Below are 17187 nucleotides of genomic sequence, written 5' to 3' on the forward strand. Positions count from 1 at the left end.
TAAAATAGTTAGCCAGCATGCATATGCTTTGGGAAATTACTATATCAAACCTGTTACATCTTAATTAACTCAAAATTTTAAGTTAAAAGGTTATTAAATCTTTCCCATTTGTTAAAAAATCTTACCCATATTTATATTTGGGCTGCCACAATTACATGTAAGTTTCAGGGTGAAAATTTTCTAAATTCAAAGTAAATAATTCCTCATATACCATCAATAAAGCAAATGATTTTTATAAAAAGTTTATAATTTTTAAATTCTTGGTTCATCTTGTTTGGATAATTGCATTCCTATGTGTAAAAATAACTATAGCAATCATGTTGCCTTTGGGTGATAAAATGCAAAATGAAATAAGCAAATTTTCACATAATGGGACCTCATCAAAACAATCAAAGTTCCAAAATCATTCAGCTTTTGTATATTTCATTCAAGTTTTTTGCATGACCAAACTATAATGTTAGCTGTTGTCACATTGAAACAATGTAGGTGTTCGCACTTGGCATGATTTTGCCACAATTTTGGGCTTTAAGATTTTACTTGTTAGAATAATAATAATAAAAAAGAAGTTAGACAAAATGATGAACAGGGAATGATTTTTCTTCCTCATAAATCATAATGTCCGATCGATAGCGTCGAATTATAAAACTAAAAAGCACAGAGACGTAGATGAATTGTGAGCATTGATTGGATTTTTTTTTTTTTTTTAAGTTATGGGTTTTTGGGAATGTTCAATGGAATCAAACAGGCTTAATATCCCAGAGGGATTCATTTTCCCAAGGGAAAATTAGCCCCTGCTAGCCTGCTTTTTTTTTTTTAAAACGGTAAGGTTTTTGGATTTTTGTCCTATAATCTCATTTAAATAAATTTATTTACATCGTATTTAATAAATTTACACAAAATATTTTAATTAATTCAATATGAAAGAATATAATTTTAAAGGTCAAAATGTATTATAAATTTTTATATTCTTTGATTTAAAAAAATTTAATTTCTCTAATATTATTTAAAAAAATTTAGTCTTTATAATATTATTTTTTAAGAATTTCAATTTAACCGTTAAGAATAAGTTCTTTAAAAAATAATATTATAGAGATTAATTTTTTAAAAAATAATATTATAAAAATTAAATTCTTTTAAATAATATTATAAGGATTAAATTCTTAAAAATTGAAAAGTACAATAACCTATGACATATTTTAACTTAATTTTAAAATAATACATAAATGAGATTAAATTTAAAATCTTAAAATATTCATAAATATCTTACAAAAAAATTAATTTTTGAATATTAACTATTAAGTCAAGATAATAAAATGTCATAAATAAGGTGGAATATTGAGCTACAATATTAAGAACAAAGATATATTTTTCATTTCATTCAATTACTATCTCTCTTCAACTTTAGGATCTGATAAAATTAACCCTCGTTAAACCCCATGGAAACATGACATTTTTCTTCAAAGGAACAAAACAAACTTCATATTTCTTTACTGCCAGCAAAGAAGAAAGAATCCAAAATGCAAATTCACTAACTGACTGCTTTCTTTCCCTTTATATCATTGAGACAAAAGAATAATTGATGATTCAGGTAGCCCCTAACATATTGTAAACAAAAGCAAATCAATAAAGATCAATATATGCAGGTATTGCCCCTCGAGAATCCATCGAAAAATATAATGAATCATGGTTTGCATGCAGTTGCAGGCATAGGCTAGTTAACTTCATCAAAGATACACAAAACTCTCACAAACTGCCGATGAAAGCTCCAAGGAAAGCGGGTTTTCAATCCATTTTCCGAGTCCTTTAGCGAAAGAAAGCATGGAAGATATGAGAGCGTTTGTATGAGGGGCTACGTTAATCCTGCAAAGAGGGCAAGTTGGATGAACTCTGAGCCAGGCATCAATGCAGTGAACATGATAACTATGGTGACATGTTGGTAGCGACCGGAGTTTTTCCCCCTTGCAGACCTTGCTAAGGCACACCATGCAATCAATAACTTCATGGCTGCAGCTTCCATTTCCAAACCATTGCTTTAACCATTTGTTACAAGCATGGAGCAGGCAGCTGAGGACGAGGAAAGCCATGAAAACCAAGATTATTGGGAGCATCTTGGCTGAATATGTTGATGGAATTTGAATATATTTCTCTCTGCGCAGCTTCAGAATCAAGCAAGTTTCTTCAATGGGTTGTTTTGCTAGAGAAAACGAGAGCTTGGAGGAATATTTTGTTTGGTCTGGTTTGAATCAAATTTTATGATCCTATTTCTATTTCTTGGACTGCCGCCGTGTCTACAGGCAAGTGGCCAGTATGTTTAGGAATTTGTGTCGACGGGGAAGCTGCGTTGGAAAATTGTGATCATAACCTTATATTCGTTCAATTAGATTTATGCTATTCCTGGCTTTGAGCCTTCGACAGATTAAAACATCTCTGCTACCAACAGTAGGCTAGATGTTCATTCAGAGAGTTCAGTTCTAACTACATGACCAAATAATAATAAATGCTAAAACTCAAAGTGGAAACGTGTATAATTTCCTAGCTGCCCCAAGTCTTGCTGAAGCAAGAAGGCATGGAATAATTATAATGGACCAACCTCTCTTTTTTATGGATTTATATATTTATGCATGCAACAATGTATGTAGTTGCTAAATCAAATTTAATTCAATTATTTCATATAATTAATTTTAAAATTTTAAGAAATAATTTTTAATAAGTTTAAAATTTAAATTTTAGTACTTTTAATTCATTTCTTTATCTTAAAATTATGATTTCTTTTATAAAGAAACGTAGATGTCAAAGAAGACTTGTTCACATTCTTTTTTCCTTCTTAGGATTGATCTAGAAACATAGAAATTAATGAACATGAGCATAGAATCTTTAAATTCTACCCTGATTTATAATATGTATGAAAGGTAAAAAAAAATAAAATCCTAACAGTATGTCATCAATATGTGACAATTTTGTATTTGTTTGAATATAGTTGAGTTTAATATGAAATAAAAATATATTATTAACTACTTTTTTTACACGTGTTATGCATGGAATTTTTTATTATAATTTTTATAATTTTAAATTTTAATTTATACTAATTTTTATATTATATATAGATAAATAAAAATATTTGTAATCATTTATAATTTGGAGTTTAAAATTACAAAAACCGTTTGTATATAAATTATTATAAAAAAATATAAATAAACATATTATGAAAGTTTTGAATTATAAATGTAAAATTACATACAAATTTCAATGAAAAAGTCAATTTTTTGTTCCCAATTACATAATATATTATTTTCGTATAAAAACTAAGATTTACACATGTGATATATTATAAAAGATTTTTTCATGTTTTGTTTTGAAACTTTATTGTGTCAAACTTTTGCGATGAAAATTTGATTGCTCTATCTTTTATAAAGAAGAATATATTGGTTATGAGAAAAAATCATAAATATATATTTAATAATTATTTAATTTAAAAATTTTTATATTTTTAAAAATATAGTTTATCCAAATTTAATTTTAAATTAAAATAAAAAAAGTCAGTATAATTTTAAATTTAGATATGTATAATTTTAAATTGAGATAAAATATTTTTTTTATTTTAAATTATAAAAAATAGACAAAAAATTGGTAAATAATTGTGGTTCAACCACAAACTTTATTTATTTAAATTTATATGAATATTGATCTAAACGGTGTATAATTTTTTATGATTTCTAAGACAGGGATTTAACTTGTAAAAACTATTTAAATTTTATATTTCATATACATGGATAAGAGTGAGATATGAGATATGCTTATCAGATTTACATTAGGATAAATCTTATATAAAAGATTTGGATAAATATAAATTTTAAATTTTTAAAATTTTTAAAAATTAAATAATTGATTAAATAAATTTATTTAAAACTATCTTACGTGCCAATAATATAAATTACCCACTTAAGAGTCCACATAAATAAATCTTATTAAAATTTTACATATATTATAGTATAGTATTATATATGATTTAAGCATCCTTCAATCATCGGAAGGATTGCTTTGGCACCTTTGTTTTTATGACCTTCAACCCTTAGTTTCTATTCGAATCAAAATTTTAAGCCCAAGATGTGGTGGTCTGAATGTAACCTAACCCACAGAATAACCAGGCCCTTTAACATCAATACAGGCTTTAACAAATTGAACAAAGGCTGAACTCAATATGTAAAACCCAGCGCCTGCAAAAATCAGAGAAGCCGTAGTGGTATCTATGTTTAACATTCTGTTCTTTTTCGCTCTTCGGAAACTTCTGCATCTCAAATTTCTGTACTTCTCTGAGCCAAACTCTGTTTCTCTTGCTCCCTACATTTCTCAGCATTCTAAAAGAAAAAAATTATCTATTTTGGCTTTCTGAAATGCTGGCGTCTCAATTGTGTTCTGAGTTATGTTGAGATAAGATTTTCCGAAGTCCATGGTTTGATTATTTGGGCTGAATGAGCTCCCATGCCATTACTAGGGAAACTTTTCTGTTCTGGGTTTTTCTTTGTTTCCATTGCTTGGCTTCGGTTCCAGAGATTTTATTGCTTCTGAAAGCTTGAAAGAAGGAAAAATGTCAGATTTTTTTGCCTTTACTATTGGCATGTCTAACTTCAATTTCTATTTGTTGAATTTGTCTTTTGGAAGACAAAAGTGGGTTACTTAGATCTTATGTGGTCATGGTTTTAAGAATTCGTGTTGTCATTATTTGTCCCTGCTTTGGTTCTTTTCATCACAAGAACTCTTGCAGCTAAAACATGGGTCCTTTTCTTTCATTTTTTTTTTCTGTTGTGTTTGTGATTTTTTCACCATCTTCTTACTGAAAATTAACTATGAGAATCTTTATTGTGCTGGGGTGCCTGAACAGATATTGCCACTGCTCAACCTTACTTGCAAAGTCCTCTCGTCCGGTGAGGGTTTAAACCCTTATTCATGGTCAAGTGATATCAAATCCATGGAAATCCTTAAAAATTACCTACAAGGATAAATTTTCGTGTGGGGCACCAGGAGAGTCAAGGTGGAAAACTCCAGATTAGAGTTCAGTTCCAAAAGAAGATGGACATATTAAGTCACAGCTTGGTAGTGATTGAAGTCCTTCGTTAACTCAGCTTGAATCTTTGAAGTCTGGAGACTCAGACGAGGAACCGAATGAGAGAAAAAAGTTAAGACGGATGAGCATTTCTAAAGCAAATAAGGGAAACACACCATGGAACAAAGACAGGAAGCACGGTGCTGGTAATTTCCATTAACTGACCTTGTTTCTTTAATCAGTCTGCTTCTATTTTATCTAGTGCATTGTTGTTACCATGTTACCACAAATGCAATATACTTTTATCTGCGGAGACACTTCAGTGGATAAGGGAGGGAACAAGACTTGCAATGCAGAATCCTAAGCTGATGTCATGTAAGAATTTTTTTTGTTATAATGGGTTTTGAACTTTGTATGTTTTATGTTTGCATAGGGTGATATCAACCACATCAATAGACCTGGTATCTTGCAATTAGGTTGTTATCTGCTACATATTTGAATCAATTAATTCATTCCTTAACTGGTTCATATAATTCTTTTGGCATTCCTAATCTCATTATAGATTGATGTTGGACTAATGAGAGCTATTTACTCATGAAAATTTCGAAATGCAGGTCAAAATGAAGTTGGTTAACCTTGGACATGCTCAGAGGTGGTACTTTATCGTTAGGTTTTAGTTTTAAAATTTCCATCTTCTGCTATTAATTCTAGCCACTCCTAGTCATTCAGAGTTATTATATATGTCATTTATCTTGTACTTGAGATTTCAACTACTGTATCTCAAACTTCTGAAATTTATATATGCTTTTGTATCTTCACAGCTCAAAAGGTAGGAAGCCAACGCCTGGTACGCAGTCCAAGCAGATTCCTTCAAAGATGAAATCTAGTGATATAAACTATTCTTCTACTAGTGAGACTATAATCCCAATTGAACGGTTAAGGTTACAAAGAAGAAATAAACCACTTTATAAGGATCCTATGGCAAGTTCCAAACTTGAGATGTTAAAGAACATCAGAGCAAAAAGAGTAGGAGAAGAATCCAAGAAAACTGAAGCTGTTGAACGAGCAAGGTTAGTTATTGCTTATATTCTGCAAGTATAAAATATGAATGGTGGCTACGAGAGAAGCAAGGGTACACCTGTCCAAACCTTCTTAGATATGTCCCTTAATCATTACCATGCATCCTCCTCCTGCATTCTAGGTATCAATGAGAAAAATAGGTTGCTAATTCACTGGATAACTCAATGCTTACATACATGACGCTGCAGACTTTTAATTGTTGAAGCTGAGAAGGCTGTGAAAGCCCCTGAAGTTGCTGCAGTTAAGAGCCCTGTTGTTCGAGCTTCCCTCATTGAAAGCAGAAAGCTTATAGCAGAAGCAATTCAATTAATTGAATCGATAGAGAGATGAGATGAGAATGGTGGATATAGTTCTGTTGAATCAGCTGCACCAGTTAGCCAGGTTGAGAAGAAAATGCAATCAGAAAACAATAGTTTGAGCCAAGCAGACCAGAAAGAAGTTAATGGGAACCAAATCTTTTCATTAAGTGGGAACGAGGAGTCTAATTTCCCCAACTTTATGTTCCCAAGGATTGTGAATGGTAACAGTGATGAAGAAATTATTTCTCCCAACTCGAATAATCATAGTTTATCAACTCTCAACTTCGAAAGTTTGGTTAAGAAGTCTGATTCATCTAAGCAACTCAAGCAGTTGGAAACAAATGAGATTATCAAACATGAGAAGAGTCCTCTAGCAAATGGAACCAAAGTTGGGCTGAAGGACGATGACGTGCCTTCTAATGCAGTTGCTGTAACTGTAACTAAGAAATTACGTGGTAGGCTTGTTGAAGTCACTGAAGAGGCTTCATAAATATCATAAACTAGACACAGATCTTCATCTGAGCTTCCTGAACATACTAAGAAAATTCTGCTGTGTCATGTGCAAGAGTCCTAACAACCTTCTTGAATCTGCTTGGGCACTACTATTGACATGTGGAGTTGATTCTTTATTATCTGCTACATTTTCAAATTGCAATTAGCAAAATCTTTTGTTACTACCGCGTCACTTGAAGCACGGATGTATCTGTAAGTTTAACTATGACATGAGTGCTGTGAACCTGAATGTGTAAGCGACGGCTTGACAGAGGTGCTTCATTAGAATCTTGGTATGGAGTATTCATAGCAAACTATAACGCTTATATATATATATATATATATTTCTCTATCTGTTTATATATATATATATATATATATATATATTTCTCTATCTGTTTCCTCTTGCTTTCGTTCTCTTCTTTTCCTTACTTGATCTCCTGCTCCACCTCCTCCCACTAAAAAACACGTAAAACCAATATAAAATATAACTCCCAAAAAAAAAAAAAAAAGAGAAACACTAATGGCGCGTTTGGTTCCTGAATGAAATAGATGAGGGAATGTAACAAACATAACACTGAGCAATGCACAGAGAAAAGTTACATCGATGTTTTCATTTAAAGGCCGCTTAGCCCCCATGCACAGCTGCTCGGTATGATGCTTTAAGGTTAATGAACCACGCCAATAAGGATTGATTAAAGTTTAAGGTCTGGATGCAAAATATTAAAGTTTGAATTTTGATAATATTTTATTGGTAGACAATTTATAAATATGAAAAGTTTTTATAAAAAAATAATTTTTAAATTTCGAATGGATTGATGGTTTGATTGGATTGATTAAAGTTTAAAATTTAAGTACAAAATATTTGAGTTTAAATTTTTACGATTTTTTATTAATAGACAATTCATAAATCTAAAAAATCTTTATAAAAAAATTATAAATATTTTTATGAATTAACGGTTTATCCTAGAAAATAAGATAACTTCCTTATTCTTAAATTTAAAAAAAAAAAAAAGTTAATGAACCACAGCCATGTTCCTGCTTCTGGTTCCAGACTATCCTAGCATTGCCTACAGGCACAGCTCTCTACCATCTCCTACCAACTCCATTAACAAGGAAATTATCTTTCAAGCTCGAGTTTTCCTTCTTAAGGTTCCTGCCTTTTCTGCTTCCACATTCCAGTTAGTTGTCCACGTGTATATAGCAATGATGCCACGTGTCATGTAATATAACCACTTTTTGCATAAAAATTGCATGCAATAAAAATTTTCTTTGACAAAACAAATGTATTTTTGGGTTTCAATTCTAAACTCAATGGCAAGGAATTTGATTTATTTTTAATTGTTTATAGTACTTTTTTTTATAGTTAAAAAGAGTTTCACCTGCAAACCGAACCGGTCGCTTAGTCCCTTTCGCTATTGGTTACAAGAGCGCCGCTTAGCCACTGTTTTTCTCTTCCTCTTTTTAATTTCCGACTTTCCTTCTCTTTACAATCTCTCAAACTCAAAGTTTCTCTTTTTTATCCTTTTTCTATAAACGTTTCATCGAATCAAACTTCTTGACTCGGTCTTTGATTCTTTACAAACAAAACCCATGTTTTTTTTTTTCTTTGAAAGTCTTGAATTCTTTGTAAAAAAGAGATTTTTCTTTGTTGTTCGTAACTTTGGAATATACAGATCCCTTTGATTCCTTTGATTTCCAATACCCATTTAAACCAAAAAGAATCAATACCCAATGCCACTCTTCCCACCATCACCACGATAAATTCTTCTCTTTTTTGTTCTTTATTTTTCTTTTATATTGAAGCATATATACTTGATAATAAAATAAAGAAAAAAAAATCATCATCATGAGGGCAAGATTGGTGGTGTTCCCAATTAAAGGGAAAAACTGGTGCTTTAGCAGATCCATTGACCAGTCTGTATCAGAATCCACCGCTGCTAACATTCCTTCCACTGTCAAAGGGCTTTGGAAGAAGATGTCATCCAACTCCAAGCCCCTCAATGCCAATGCTGAGCTTCTTGTTGATTTCATTTCCAACAAGGTACACCCTTTTGTTTTATTCTCCTTCCTTTCTATGTTATAAATGTTAAATACCCGACCTTTTTATATTTGCATTTCATGCTTTCATTAACTTCAATGTGTATTTGAAATGTTTCGTGTTTTTTCTTTTTTTATGGTTTTTGTTATAGATGAATAAGGCGTGGATGGGTCTGGAAAAGGCGCCTGACGGCAGTTTCAAAAACAAGCTACATGGGTATTACTTCAAATTTGGTTGGTATAAATTATTTGATTGTTGCCTTGGTTTATACTGATCTGTTTTTGCATTTTGGGTTTAATGTATGTAGGTTGGGATTGGGGCTTTTAGCTCGAGTTAAGCCATCTGAGATTTTGTTGAAATCTATAACCAAGGATGTTAATAATGTTCAGATTACATACCCTTCCAGGTTCTTTTTCTTCTTTTCAATTGCTACATGTTCCATTTTATATCTCAAATCTAGTTCTGTTTCATAAACTTGCTAGTATTTATATTTAAATGTTCTCATGGATCTATATTTAAGTACAATTTATTTTTTCTGTTCAGAAAATGTTCTATTTGTTATCCGGTTCTGTGGTGAAGGAACAACATTATGCTGAAGTATTAGAAGGGATTTTGTAAATTTTGGTTTTAATTAGAATAGTTACCGTGTTATTGGCCCGCAGCTATATATATCAAACCTTTTGTAAAACTATGTGAATGGCATTTTTCAAGAGTCATGCTACTTGGTCCACCAATTTGTCCAAAATGTGTGCACTCCTTGATATGGCATATAATTATTGGATAAATTCAGTGGCATCTAACAATTCATGGATAAGTCACTAATTCATCAATAATGTATTACACAATCAAACCAATAATTATACGTCATGTCAGGGAGTAAAATTACTTGGGACAAAATGGTGGGACGAATGGTATTTCCCTTTTTATAAACAATCATCTGCCTTTAGTTGTCCTGTGTATCTAGATAGATATGTTGCTTCTTCTATGGGAAAATTAACGTGACAGACACTTAGAGAATACCGAACATTTTAGTCCACTAGTGTTTAGTACTTTGGATAGTTGTGGGGAATTTAGTTTGATGTGCTTAAAGAACTTGTTAAATTAGGTTGGTTCTGTGCATTTTGTCGTGCTTCAGATTACTGGTTTGTTCCTGATACTTCTAACATTTTGCAGTTTAAATGCACGGCTTGTGCGGCGAAGATTACGACAGATAGCCTTGAGGTAATTGTTCTTCCTCTTTTCTATTGGCTTCTCTGATAAGCTGGAAATTAGAAGATATTTCTCAAGTGCAAACACAATGTAATACCACGAAAATATAGCAGACAATGCTTGATAGTTTTTAGGTCTCTATATGTTCAGAATGAACATGATAATGGTGGGAAAGGTCCTTTAACTTGGTTTATGACATTTCTGAGGCATCACTAGTGTGTTATTGAGAATGCCCTTTGTTGGTGCCAAGCTCCGACAAGTCAATAAGGATCAGGTCGGAAAGGAAGTGAGAAAGTAGGAAGGAGAGAAAGAGAGGAATGGGATGAACCTGTCTTCATGGTGCATGAGTTTTCATATTTATAGGTAAGCTGAAGGGGACAAATGAAAAAATTAAGATAGGGCCAAGCTGAGGTGGCACTTACTATGTCAGACCGACCTAACATGTCAGGTTGGCACAAATGACCAAGATACCCTTGATTGTCTACTGAGGGGAAAAAAGACCACTATATCTTTTTGATCATTATATGCCTCTAACACCCTTCTTCCTGATCTGTATACAGTTTTATGTCTCTATACATTTTTATGTCTCAGGGCCCAGTTTATTGATATCTTTGCATTTAACCCCAACAATTTAATGAAAAAGAAAAAGGTTTTGGGGTTTCATTGTTGTGTTTAATTATGTTTATATGTTTTTGTATGTTTGTACAAGTTCCTGCAGGTAAGCAATATTCTTACTAAAACAAGTGTTCGCTGATTTTCAGGGGTACTGTTATACACAGGAAATACTTTTATGGTTCAGTTTCGTTGCTTCCACTGACAACTGCATTTACCGTACGTTTGTGGTTTCTTTTGTTGTTACATGCTATGTAACCTCTTTTGCGCATTGTATCCTTTTGTTTTTTTTTTATTTCAATTTGTCTCACATTCTCACTTAATTTTCTCTCACACAGGTTCTACCTCTGCCGAATATCCCATTCTTTTGGGTATTGTTTCGCACTTATTCACATTGGCGAGCTCTCCAGGTGGATTCAATGTTCCTAGAGCTAGATACTTTGGGTGGTTTGAATCTGTTTACATGGCTAATATTTGATTGAAAAGTTTGGCATAACCTATTGTAAAAGCTGGTTCTTTATTAGTAAAATTTAATTCTATGTCAACTAGATGGGTCATATCGCTGATCAGCTTTAGCTGCCCAACTTTTGATAAGATACAAATCCTTTACATAGATATTCAGCTTGAGTCATATATGCAACCATAACCTGTTTTAAACATAGTTAGATATTCACAAGATTACTTCTTTTCCCTTGTCGCTCCTCATTACTGATTTCTCTCATCACCTATGAATATGTCTATAAAATGCATTGGTTATCCATTCCTTTCTACTTCTCTTATGTGCATCCGCATGCATATTGTTTCTTGCTTGAGGAGTTGGAGAAGATTTGGTTCATATCTTGCTGAATGAAGAAAAAGGAGTTAGATGTCCAGTACAAAGTAGTTGGCTTTTAAGCAATACAGAGTTTGGAGTTTTATAATGTAGATCCCTTTGTTTTTGGTGTCATTCTTGACTCTAGTCACTCTTTTTTGAACCTACGCTTTGTATAATTCTTGGTATACAGTATCGGCATACACTCATCATTGTTTGTCTGAGTTGATGTTGCAGGGAAGTGAGAAGCTCCTTCAGCTAGTCTCAGATTACTCCCAAGCTCAAAACTCAATTGTTTCTAATGGGAAGGCGAACGAATCTGAGGATAACAATTCCAAGTATGGAACAAAGAATTCGCCAGGTTTTCAATGGGTAAGCTCATAATCATATATGCTAATCTGAAAATATATGGACGCAAATGGAGTATATGATGTTAGTCATTAAGTGTGTTCCTTATCAACCTTTGCTTTGATTTAACCTTAAATTGAGAATCATAGAATTTTGTTAGGTTACATTTCAATCTTGATCAGAGTGAGAAGATTTAGTAATTGGTCCCAATAAATATTACACAGATATACATTTACTCAATTACCAGCAAGTATGTTCCATTTACGTTTTTCATTGTCATTAGTTTATTAGTGGTAATGATATTTATAACTAATGATGTTTAGCAAAGTAAAGTCGATATACATTTTGATAATAACTTGGTTATCATGTTCTCTATCTTTATAGGATTCATTGTTTTATTGGTTTGTCAGTCCCATGTGACATCTAAATCTGACAAACACTATCCAATGGTAGTTTGTGATTATGTGGCGTTTATGATTGGGGCAGCACATATATTTGCTCGCATTTTGTTTCACGTTACATTTTCAGTTAATTAAATGAACAGGTATTGGAGCCATCGAAGGAATTGGATGGCCTTCTTCACAGGGGACATGAAAATGGCAGTCTTTGTGAAGATGCTATTGCAGATATATGCATGACCTTTAGTTTGAACAAGAATGATGTTTTAAAATGGAGAGATTTGGTGTAATTGACATTCTTTTTTCTTTCTTTTTTTTTTTTTTTGTGTCAATATAACAATATTGTGAAAAATAAATGCAAGTCTATTTTCTTTCTGAAGAAACTCTCTGAATCATTGAGTGTGCAATGCCATTCATTCTTTTGCAACATGCAAAACATAGAATATGAAAAAGTATACGCAAATATGAAATCCACATTAGAACAACTCAAAAACAAATTCATAAAAGGTAGCAGCGGATGCAAAATATCCAGTTTGAAAGCAAAACATGTCTAATAAAATGTGGTCAATTGTAAACCATGTATTTGGGCGTTGCACTAAACTTTTGATAACCTTTGATGACTTTGTTCACAGCATCAAGAAAGTCTTTTTCCGTCACTGTTTTCCTTCGAGCCCGAATGGCATACATTCCAGCCTCGGTGCACACGCTTCTTATGTCAGCTCCTGTAAATAAAAATCATAAATCTCAAAACCACTTCAAGTAAGACAAACAAAACTAAAAAAGTTTAAACACATAAAACAAGAAACTCCAGGAGAAAGACTCTACCAGTGGAATTAGGGCAAAGCCGGGCTAAAAGCTCAAATCTAATATCACGCTCACAGTTCATTGTTCTTGTGTGAATTTTAAATATCTGTGTCCGACTCTCCAAATCGGGTAGACCAAACTCGACCTTGCGATCCAATCGTCCAGGACGCAACAATGCTGGATCTAGTGTGTCTGGCCTGAAAAATGCACAAAAATAAAAAGACCACAAATGGCATAATCATCTCCTGTTCACATTCAAATACTAGTACAATTAATCAAGATAAAACCTTCAGTGAATACTAGATTAAATCCTGCTAGATTCGAAGAGAGAGTTGAAATTATTAGGTTGCAACTTTTAACCTGTTTGTTGCCATCAGGACTTTAATGTTTCCACGAGCATCAAAGCCATCAAGCTGATTCACGATTTCAAGCATAGTACGCTGAACCTCATTGTCCCCACCCACACCATCATCAAAGCGTGCTCCACCAATGGCATCAACTTCATCAAAGAACACAATGCAAGCTTTCTTTGAACGTGCCATCTGCAGCAGATAAAATCTTTGTTCAATAATGGCAAAATGAAAAAGGTAGTGTAAAACAACTTCAAGAGATAACATAAACAACGAAATTTGGCAGGTTATAACCTGAAACAGTTCTCGAACCATTCTAGCTCCTTCACCAACATACTTTTGAACAAGCTCACTTCCAATAACACGAATGAAGCAAGCATCAGTTCTATTTGCAACAGCTCTGGCAAGAAGTGTCTTGCCAGTTCCAGGAGGACCATAACAGAGAACACCCTTAGGAGGATCAATCCCAAGCTTGACAAATTTTTCTGGATGAAGCATGGGTAACTCAACAACCTAATAGAACAAAACTCATCAATCCATGCATTTTAGTCTCTAATTCTAACTTAGTATAAAAGTATAAATAATAGGAGAAAGGTTTCAGGTTTTCTATGTGTGTGGCTGTACATATTAACATAAGAAAAATGATCATGCGTACTTCGCGCATCTTTTCAATCTGTTCTTTACATCCACCAACATCATTATATGTCACATCCGGCTTCTCCTCCACCGTCATCATGGTCACACTTGGGTCAATTTTAGGAGGCAAGGGAATTTGTATTTGATATTTGTTTCGGTCAACCCTGCAAAGGCAGAATAACAGTCAACTAAGGAAAATTGAGAAGTTTACACACAAAGACAGGAACATACAAGGACGTAAAAACACAGTTTGCCTACATAAAGAAAAATAAAGGCAAAGGTGAAAAATCATAAAAGCATGGAAATTCAAATGCTACTACTATTTTTAGTAAAAAGACTATCCAAACTTATCGACACTATAAAATGAGGTGAACATATAGTAAAATAGTCCGAATGGCTATACTTGGTGGCATTGACTGTATGATTATTGCTCCTGCTTACAGTGCTCGGTGTCGGGAAGTCCTTAAGGTTGAATCCTTGTTTTAACGAAAAAAAGTTACTAAACAGGGAAAATCGATGATGGTTCAAATCCATGGTTGGCATGGGGGTTTTTTATGTGACCCCCAGTAATGGCAACAAACAAATACTCCACAAATTCTATCCAAAAATTGCAAATATACATCTATCTAGAAGCTACAAAGGCTAAAGAAAAAGGCAACAATAAAACTGCAATGGGAGATACAAACTATTTACAGGATATTAAACTTTAGGCAAAATGTAAACTGTGAAATGCACATACATTGTAAAAAGAATTCACGCCTGAAATCTTTTAGTAACAAATAGAAAACTTACCCCACACGCATGCCTTCTTCTATATCAGTGGGGGCAACTTTGTCACCCAGCCCAACAACAAACTGCAGTTAGAACCCATATTCATTCAACCAAAAAGATCAATGTCTATTCTTCTAACAAAGAAACTATTTTAACTTAGAAAGTATATCTTCAATCATCCAGATTGGCAAAGAAGAAACTCAGGGTCTTAAGATACAAACCTTGGCAATTTGCTTAACATTGATAACATATTTTGGTTCTTCTGTGTTTGGATTAATTATCTTTGTGCATCTTGCCACCTGGATGACAATTTTGGTCAATGCTCAATGGCTCAAAACAACATACATAAATACACAATTTACTTAAAAGCCTTTTTAGTAAAAATCAATACCTGAAGTGGTTGCTCCTCCTGCATCATTTGCTTATCAGAGACAAGATCCCATTGGCTGGGTGCAGCTAACCCAGTGTCTGACTCCTTGATGCCTAATGCAAAGAATACCAGAATAAAAAACAGAAATACATTTAAGTACAGACCTATTTTGCAACAAATTAGTGAATAGTGGCGAATAAATAGTACTTTGAGTTTGAAAATTTGGATAACTAACTAGAAAAGAAAACCATTAAATATAACTCAACAGTTTAGCATGACAGCCATAGCTGCTAAACATAGTCATATGATACTATGCTTGCAGCTGGCAATGAAGAAAAAGAAGACACAACAATAGGCAGAGAGATTGCAGAAACATACTAATGCCAAAAGATGCATGCATTAATGATAGCTTTCCTAGAAAAAATTGGTCAGATGCTGCGAATTATGGAATTCACGCAGATTTTCCACACGATAATATAAACTAATATGCCATTTAAATTGACCCCCCTTTTCTTTTGAAGTAAAGATACATATAATACACATACAGATATGATATTGCATCCTACATGCTGTAAAAAGACCAAAAAAAAGAGTGAAACTAACGCTTTAGCACCCCACTTAGAACAAAAATGGTTGCCAAAAATAGACACCTCAACCTCATGTTTAAATCTAAATAATACATGAAGACAGAAAAAATACAGCCAACAAATGGCTTCATAAAACAGAGACATAAGCACTGGAAAAGGGGGGAAACATATACCGCATAAATCATTCACTTTCTTTGCCATCTCCTTAATCTCCTTTTCAGCTTTCTTTATGCTTGTTGAATAAGGCCCTAACCCCTGCCAAAACCACAAAAAAAAAAAAAGAAATTGATCGCCTATTCGCTCACAAAATTAATACATAAAAAAAAATGGAGCATAAAAATTTTATCAGGGCCTGAACAGTAGATTTTTCTTTATAAACCCTAGAAATTGGCGATGGATGTTATGAGAACATCTTAAGACAACAGATAATATCCTAAATTAAAAATCAAAAGCAACCTTCCATAGCTGAAAAAGAAACGTGAAAAAGAAACCGAAGATTCATAAAAGAAAAGAAAAGAAAAGAAAAAACAAAGCGAGAGAGACGGAGAGTAAATTACATAGGTTTTGAGAAGAGCGATATCGTCTTCGTCAAGAGGTCGGGGGTTTTTCTCGTCCTTGATCTCATCTTGTGGTTCTGGTGCCATCTTTGGATCTCTAACTTTCTTCTTCTACCTCTTTGCTTCAGCTGAGAAATCAGATACAGAGAAAGTAGACGGAAACTACCATTTATGTAAGTTTCTGTTTAGAAAATATAATATTTATGGTTCTTTTTAATGGTGGGCCGATGGCCTACCATCTCTGAATCTTGGCCTGCTTTGAATCGGGCTTAGTTTTCGTTTTTTCAGAAAATAGTTGGAATTGATTTTAGCATTAACTTATTTTGTTTGGAAAATGCCTTTTATTTTTGCTAAAAAATAAAAAATATTTTAATGATTGAATTTTTTTAATGAATTTAATAACTCATTTTAAAAATCACTTAAATAGAAAAATTTTAATGAAAAAGTAGTGAAAATCTTTATTAGTTAAAAACTTAATGTTATTTTCTTTACTTTTTCAATTTTCACAAATGTAAAATATTTTAAAAAATCAATAAAACACTTTGTTAAGCATCCAACTTAAGATCAATTGATAGTAAACGAATTAACTCAACTTAAATATAAGATTACAAAATATTAAAAATTTATTAAATATAAAATAAATTACTTTAATAACCTTCATCACGTGTAGACGAAAATGAAAAAAACCCCTACATGTGACAAATTAAAAAAAATAACAAAAAAAAAACTTAATTTTAATATCATGTTAAACATCTAACTTAAAATTAATTAACAATCAATA

The 17187-nt window shown here is 32.7% G+C and overlaps 2 protein-coding genes and 1 pseudogene across 3 annotated transcripts; 2 read left to right on the top strand and 1 right to left on the bottom strand.

Annotated features, from left to right (window-relative positions):
* Window positions 1-4168: 4168 nt before the first annotated feature.
* LOC111278446 (uncharacterized) lies at window positions 4169-7206 on the top strand (annotated as a pseudogene). The gene is made up of 4 exons (XR_016344074.1): window positions 4169-5247; window positions 5365-5696; window positions 5863-6111; window positions 6310-7206. The product of XR_016344074.1 is annotated as an uncharacterized LOC111278446 (transcript).
* Window positions 7207-8186: 980 nt separating this feature from the next.
* LOC111279041 (uncharacterized) lies at window positions 8187-12714 on the top strand. The gene is made up of 8 exons (XM_022865928.2): window positions 8187-8956; window positions 9105-9169; window positions 9261-9359; window positions 10127-10174; window positions 10924-10993; window positions 11113-11184; window positions 11823-11957; window positions 12478-12714. The coding sequence occupies exons 1-8, from the start codon at window positions 8762-8764 to the stop codon at window positions 12619-12621; spliced, it is 828 nt and encodes a 275-aa protein (XP_022721663.2). The 5' UTR covers window positions 8187-8761; the 3' UTR covers window positions 12622-12714.
* A 72-nt stretch (window positions 12715-12786) lies between these two features.
* On the bottom strand, window positions 12787-16581 carry LOC111279040 (26S proteasome regulatory subunit 7-like). Its single transcript, XM_022865927.2, has 10 exons — window positions 16407-16581; window positions 16023-16104; window positions 15284-15375; window positions 15114-15191; window positions 14914-14975; window positions 14141-14285; window positions 13780-13998; window positions 13496-13677; window positions 13157-13332; window positions 12787-13053 (listed from the first exon to the last, which is right to left on the bottom strand). The coding sequence occupies exons 1-10, from the start codon at window positions 16491-16493 to the stop codon at window positions 12896-12898; spliced, it is 1281 nt and encodes a 426-aa protein (XP_022721662.1). The 5' UTR covers window positions 16494-16581; the 3' UTR covers window positions 12787-12895.
* Window positions 16582-17187: the final 606 nt, after the last annotated feature.

Source organism: Durio zibethinus, chromosome 8 (assembly GCF_047325235.1).
Source record: "Durio zibethinus cultivar Kanyao isolate XHJ-2024 chromosome 8, ASM4732523v1, whole genome shotgun sequence".
NCBI classification, from domain to species: Eukaryota; Viridiplantae; Streptophyta; class Magnoliopsida; order Malvales; family Malvaceae; genus Durio; species Durio zibethinus.

Bases quoted from the DNA above. Each gene is read 5' to 3' on its own strand.
- LOC111279040 (XM_022865927.2), bottom strand. From the start codon at position 16,493: ATGGCACCAGAACCACAAGATGAGATCAAGGACGAGAAAAACCCCCGA. The intron at 14,286-14,913 runs GTAAGTTTTCTA...CTGCCTTTGCAG, and splicing joins GAAGAAGGCATGCGTGTGGG to GGTTGACCGAAACAAATATC. The intron at 13,999-14,140 runs GTACGCATGATC...TTGTTCTATTAG, and splicing joins AGATTGAAAAGATGCGCGAA to GTTGTTGAGTTACCCATGCT.
- LOC111279041 (XM_022865928.2), top strand. From the start codon at position 8,762: ATGAGGGCAAGATTGGTGGTGTTCCCAATTAAAGGGAAAAACTGGTGC. The intron at 8,957-9,104 runs GTACACCCTTTT...TTTTTGTTATAG, and splicing joins TTGATTTCATTTCCAACAAG to ATGAATAAGGCGTGGATGGG. The intron at 10,994-11,112 runs GTACGTTTGTGG...TCTCTCACACAG, and splicing joins CACTGACAACTGCATTTACC to GTTCTACCTCTGCCGAATAT.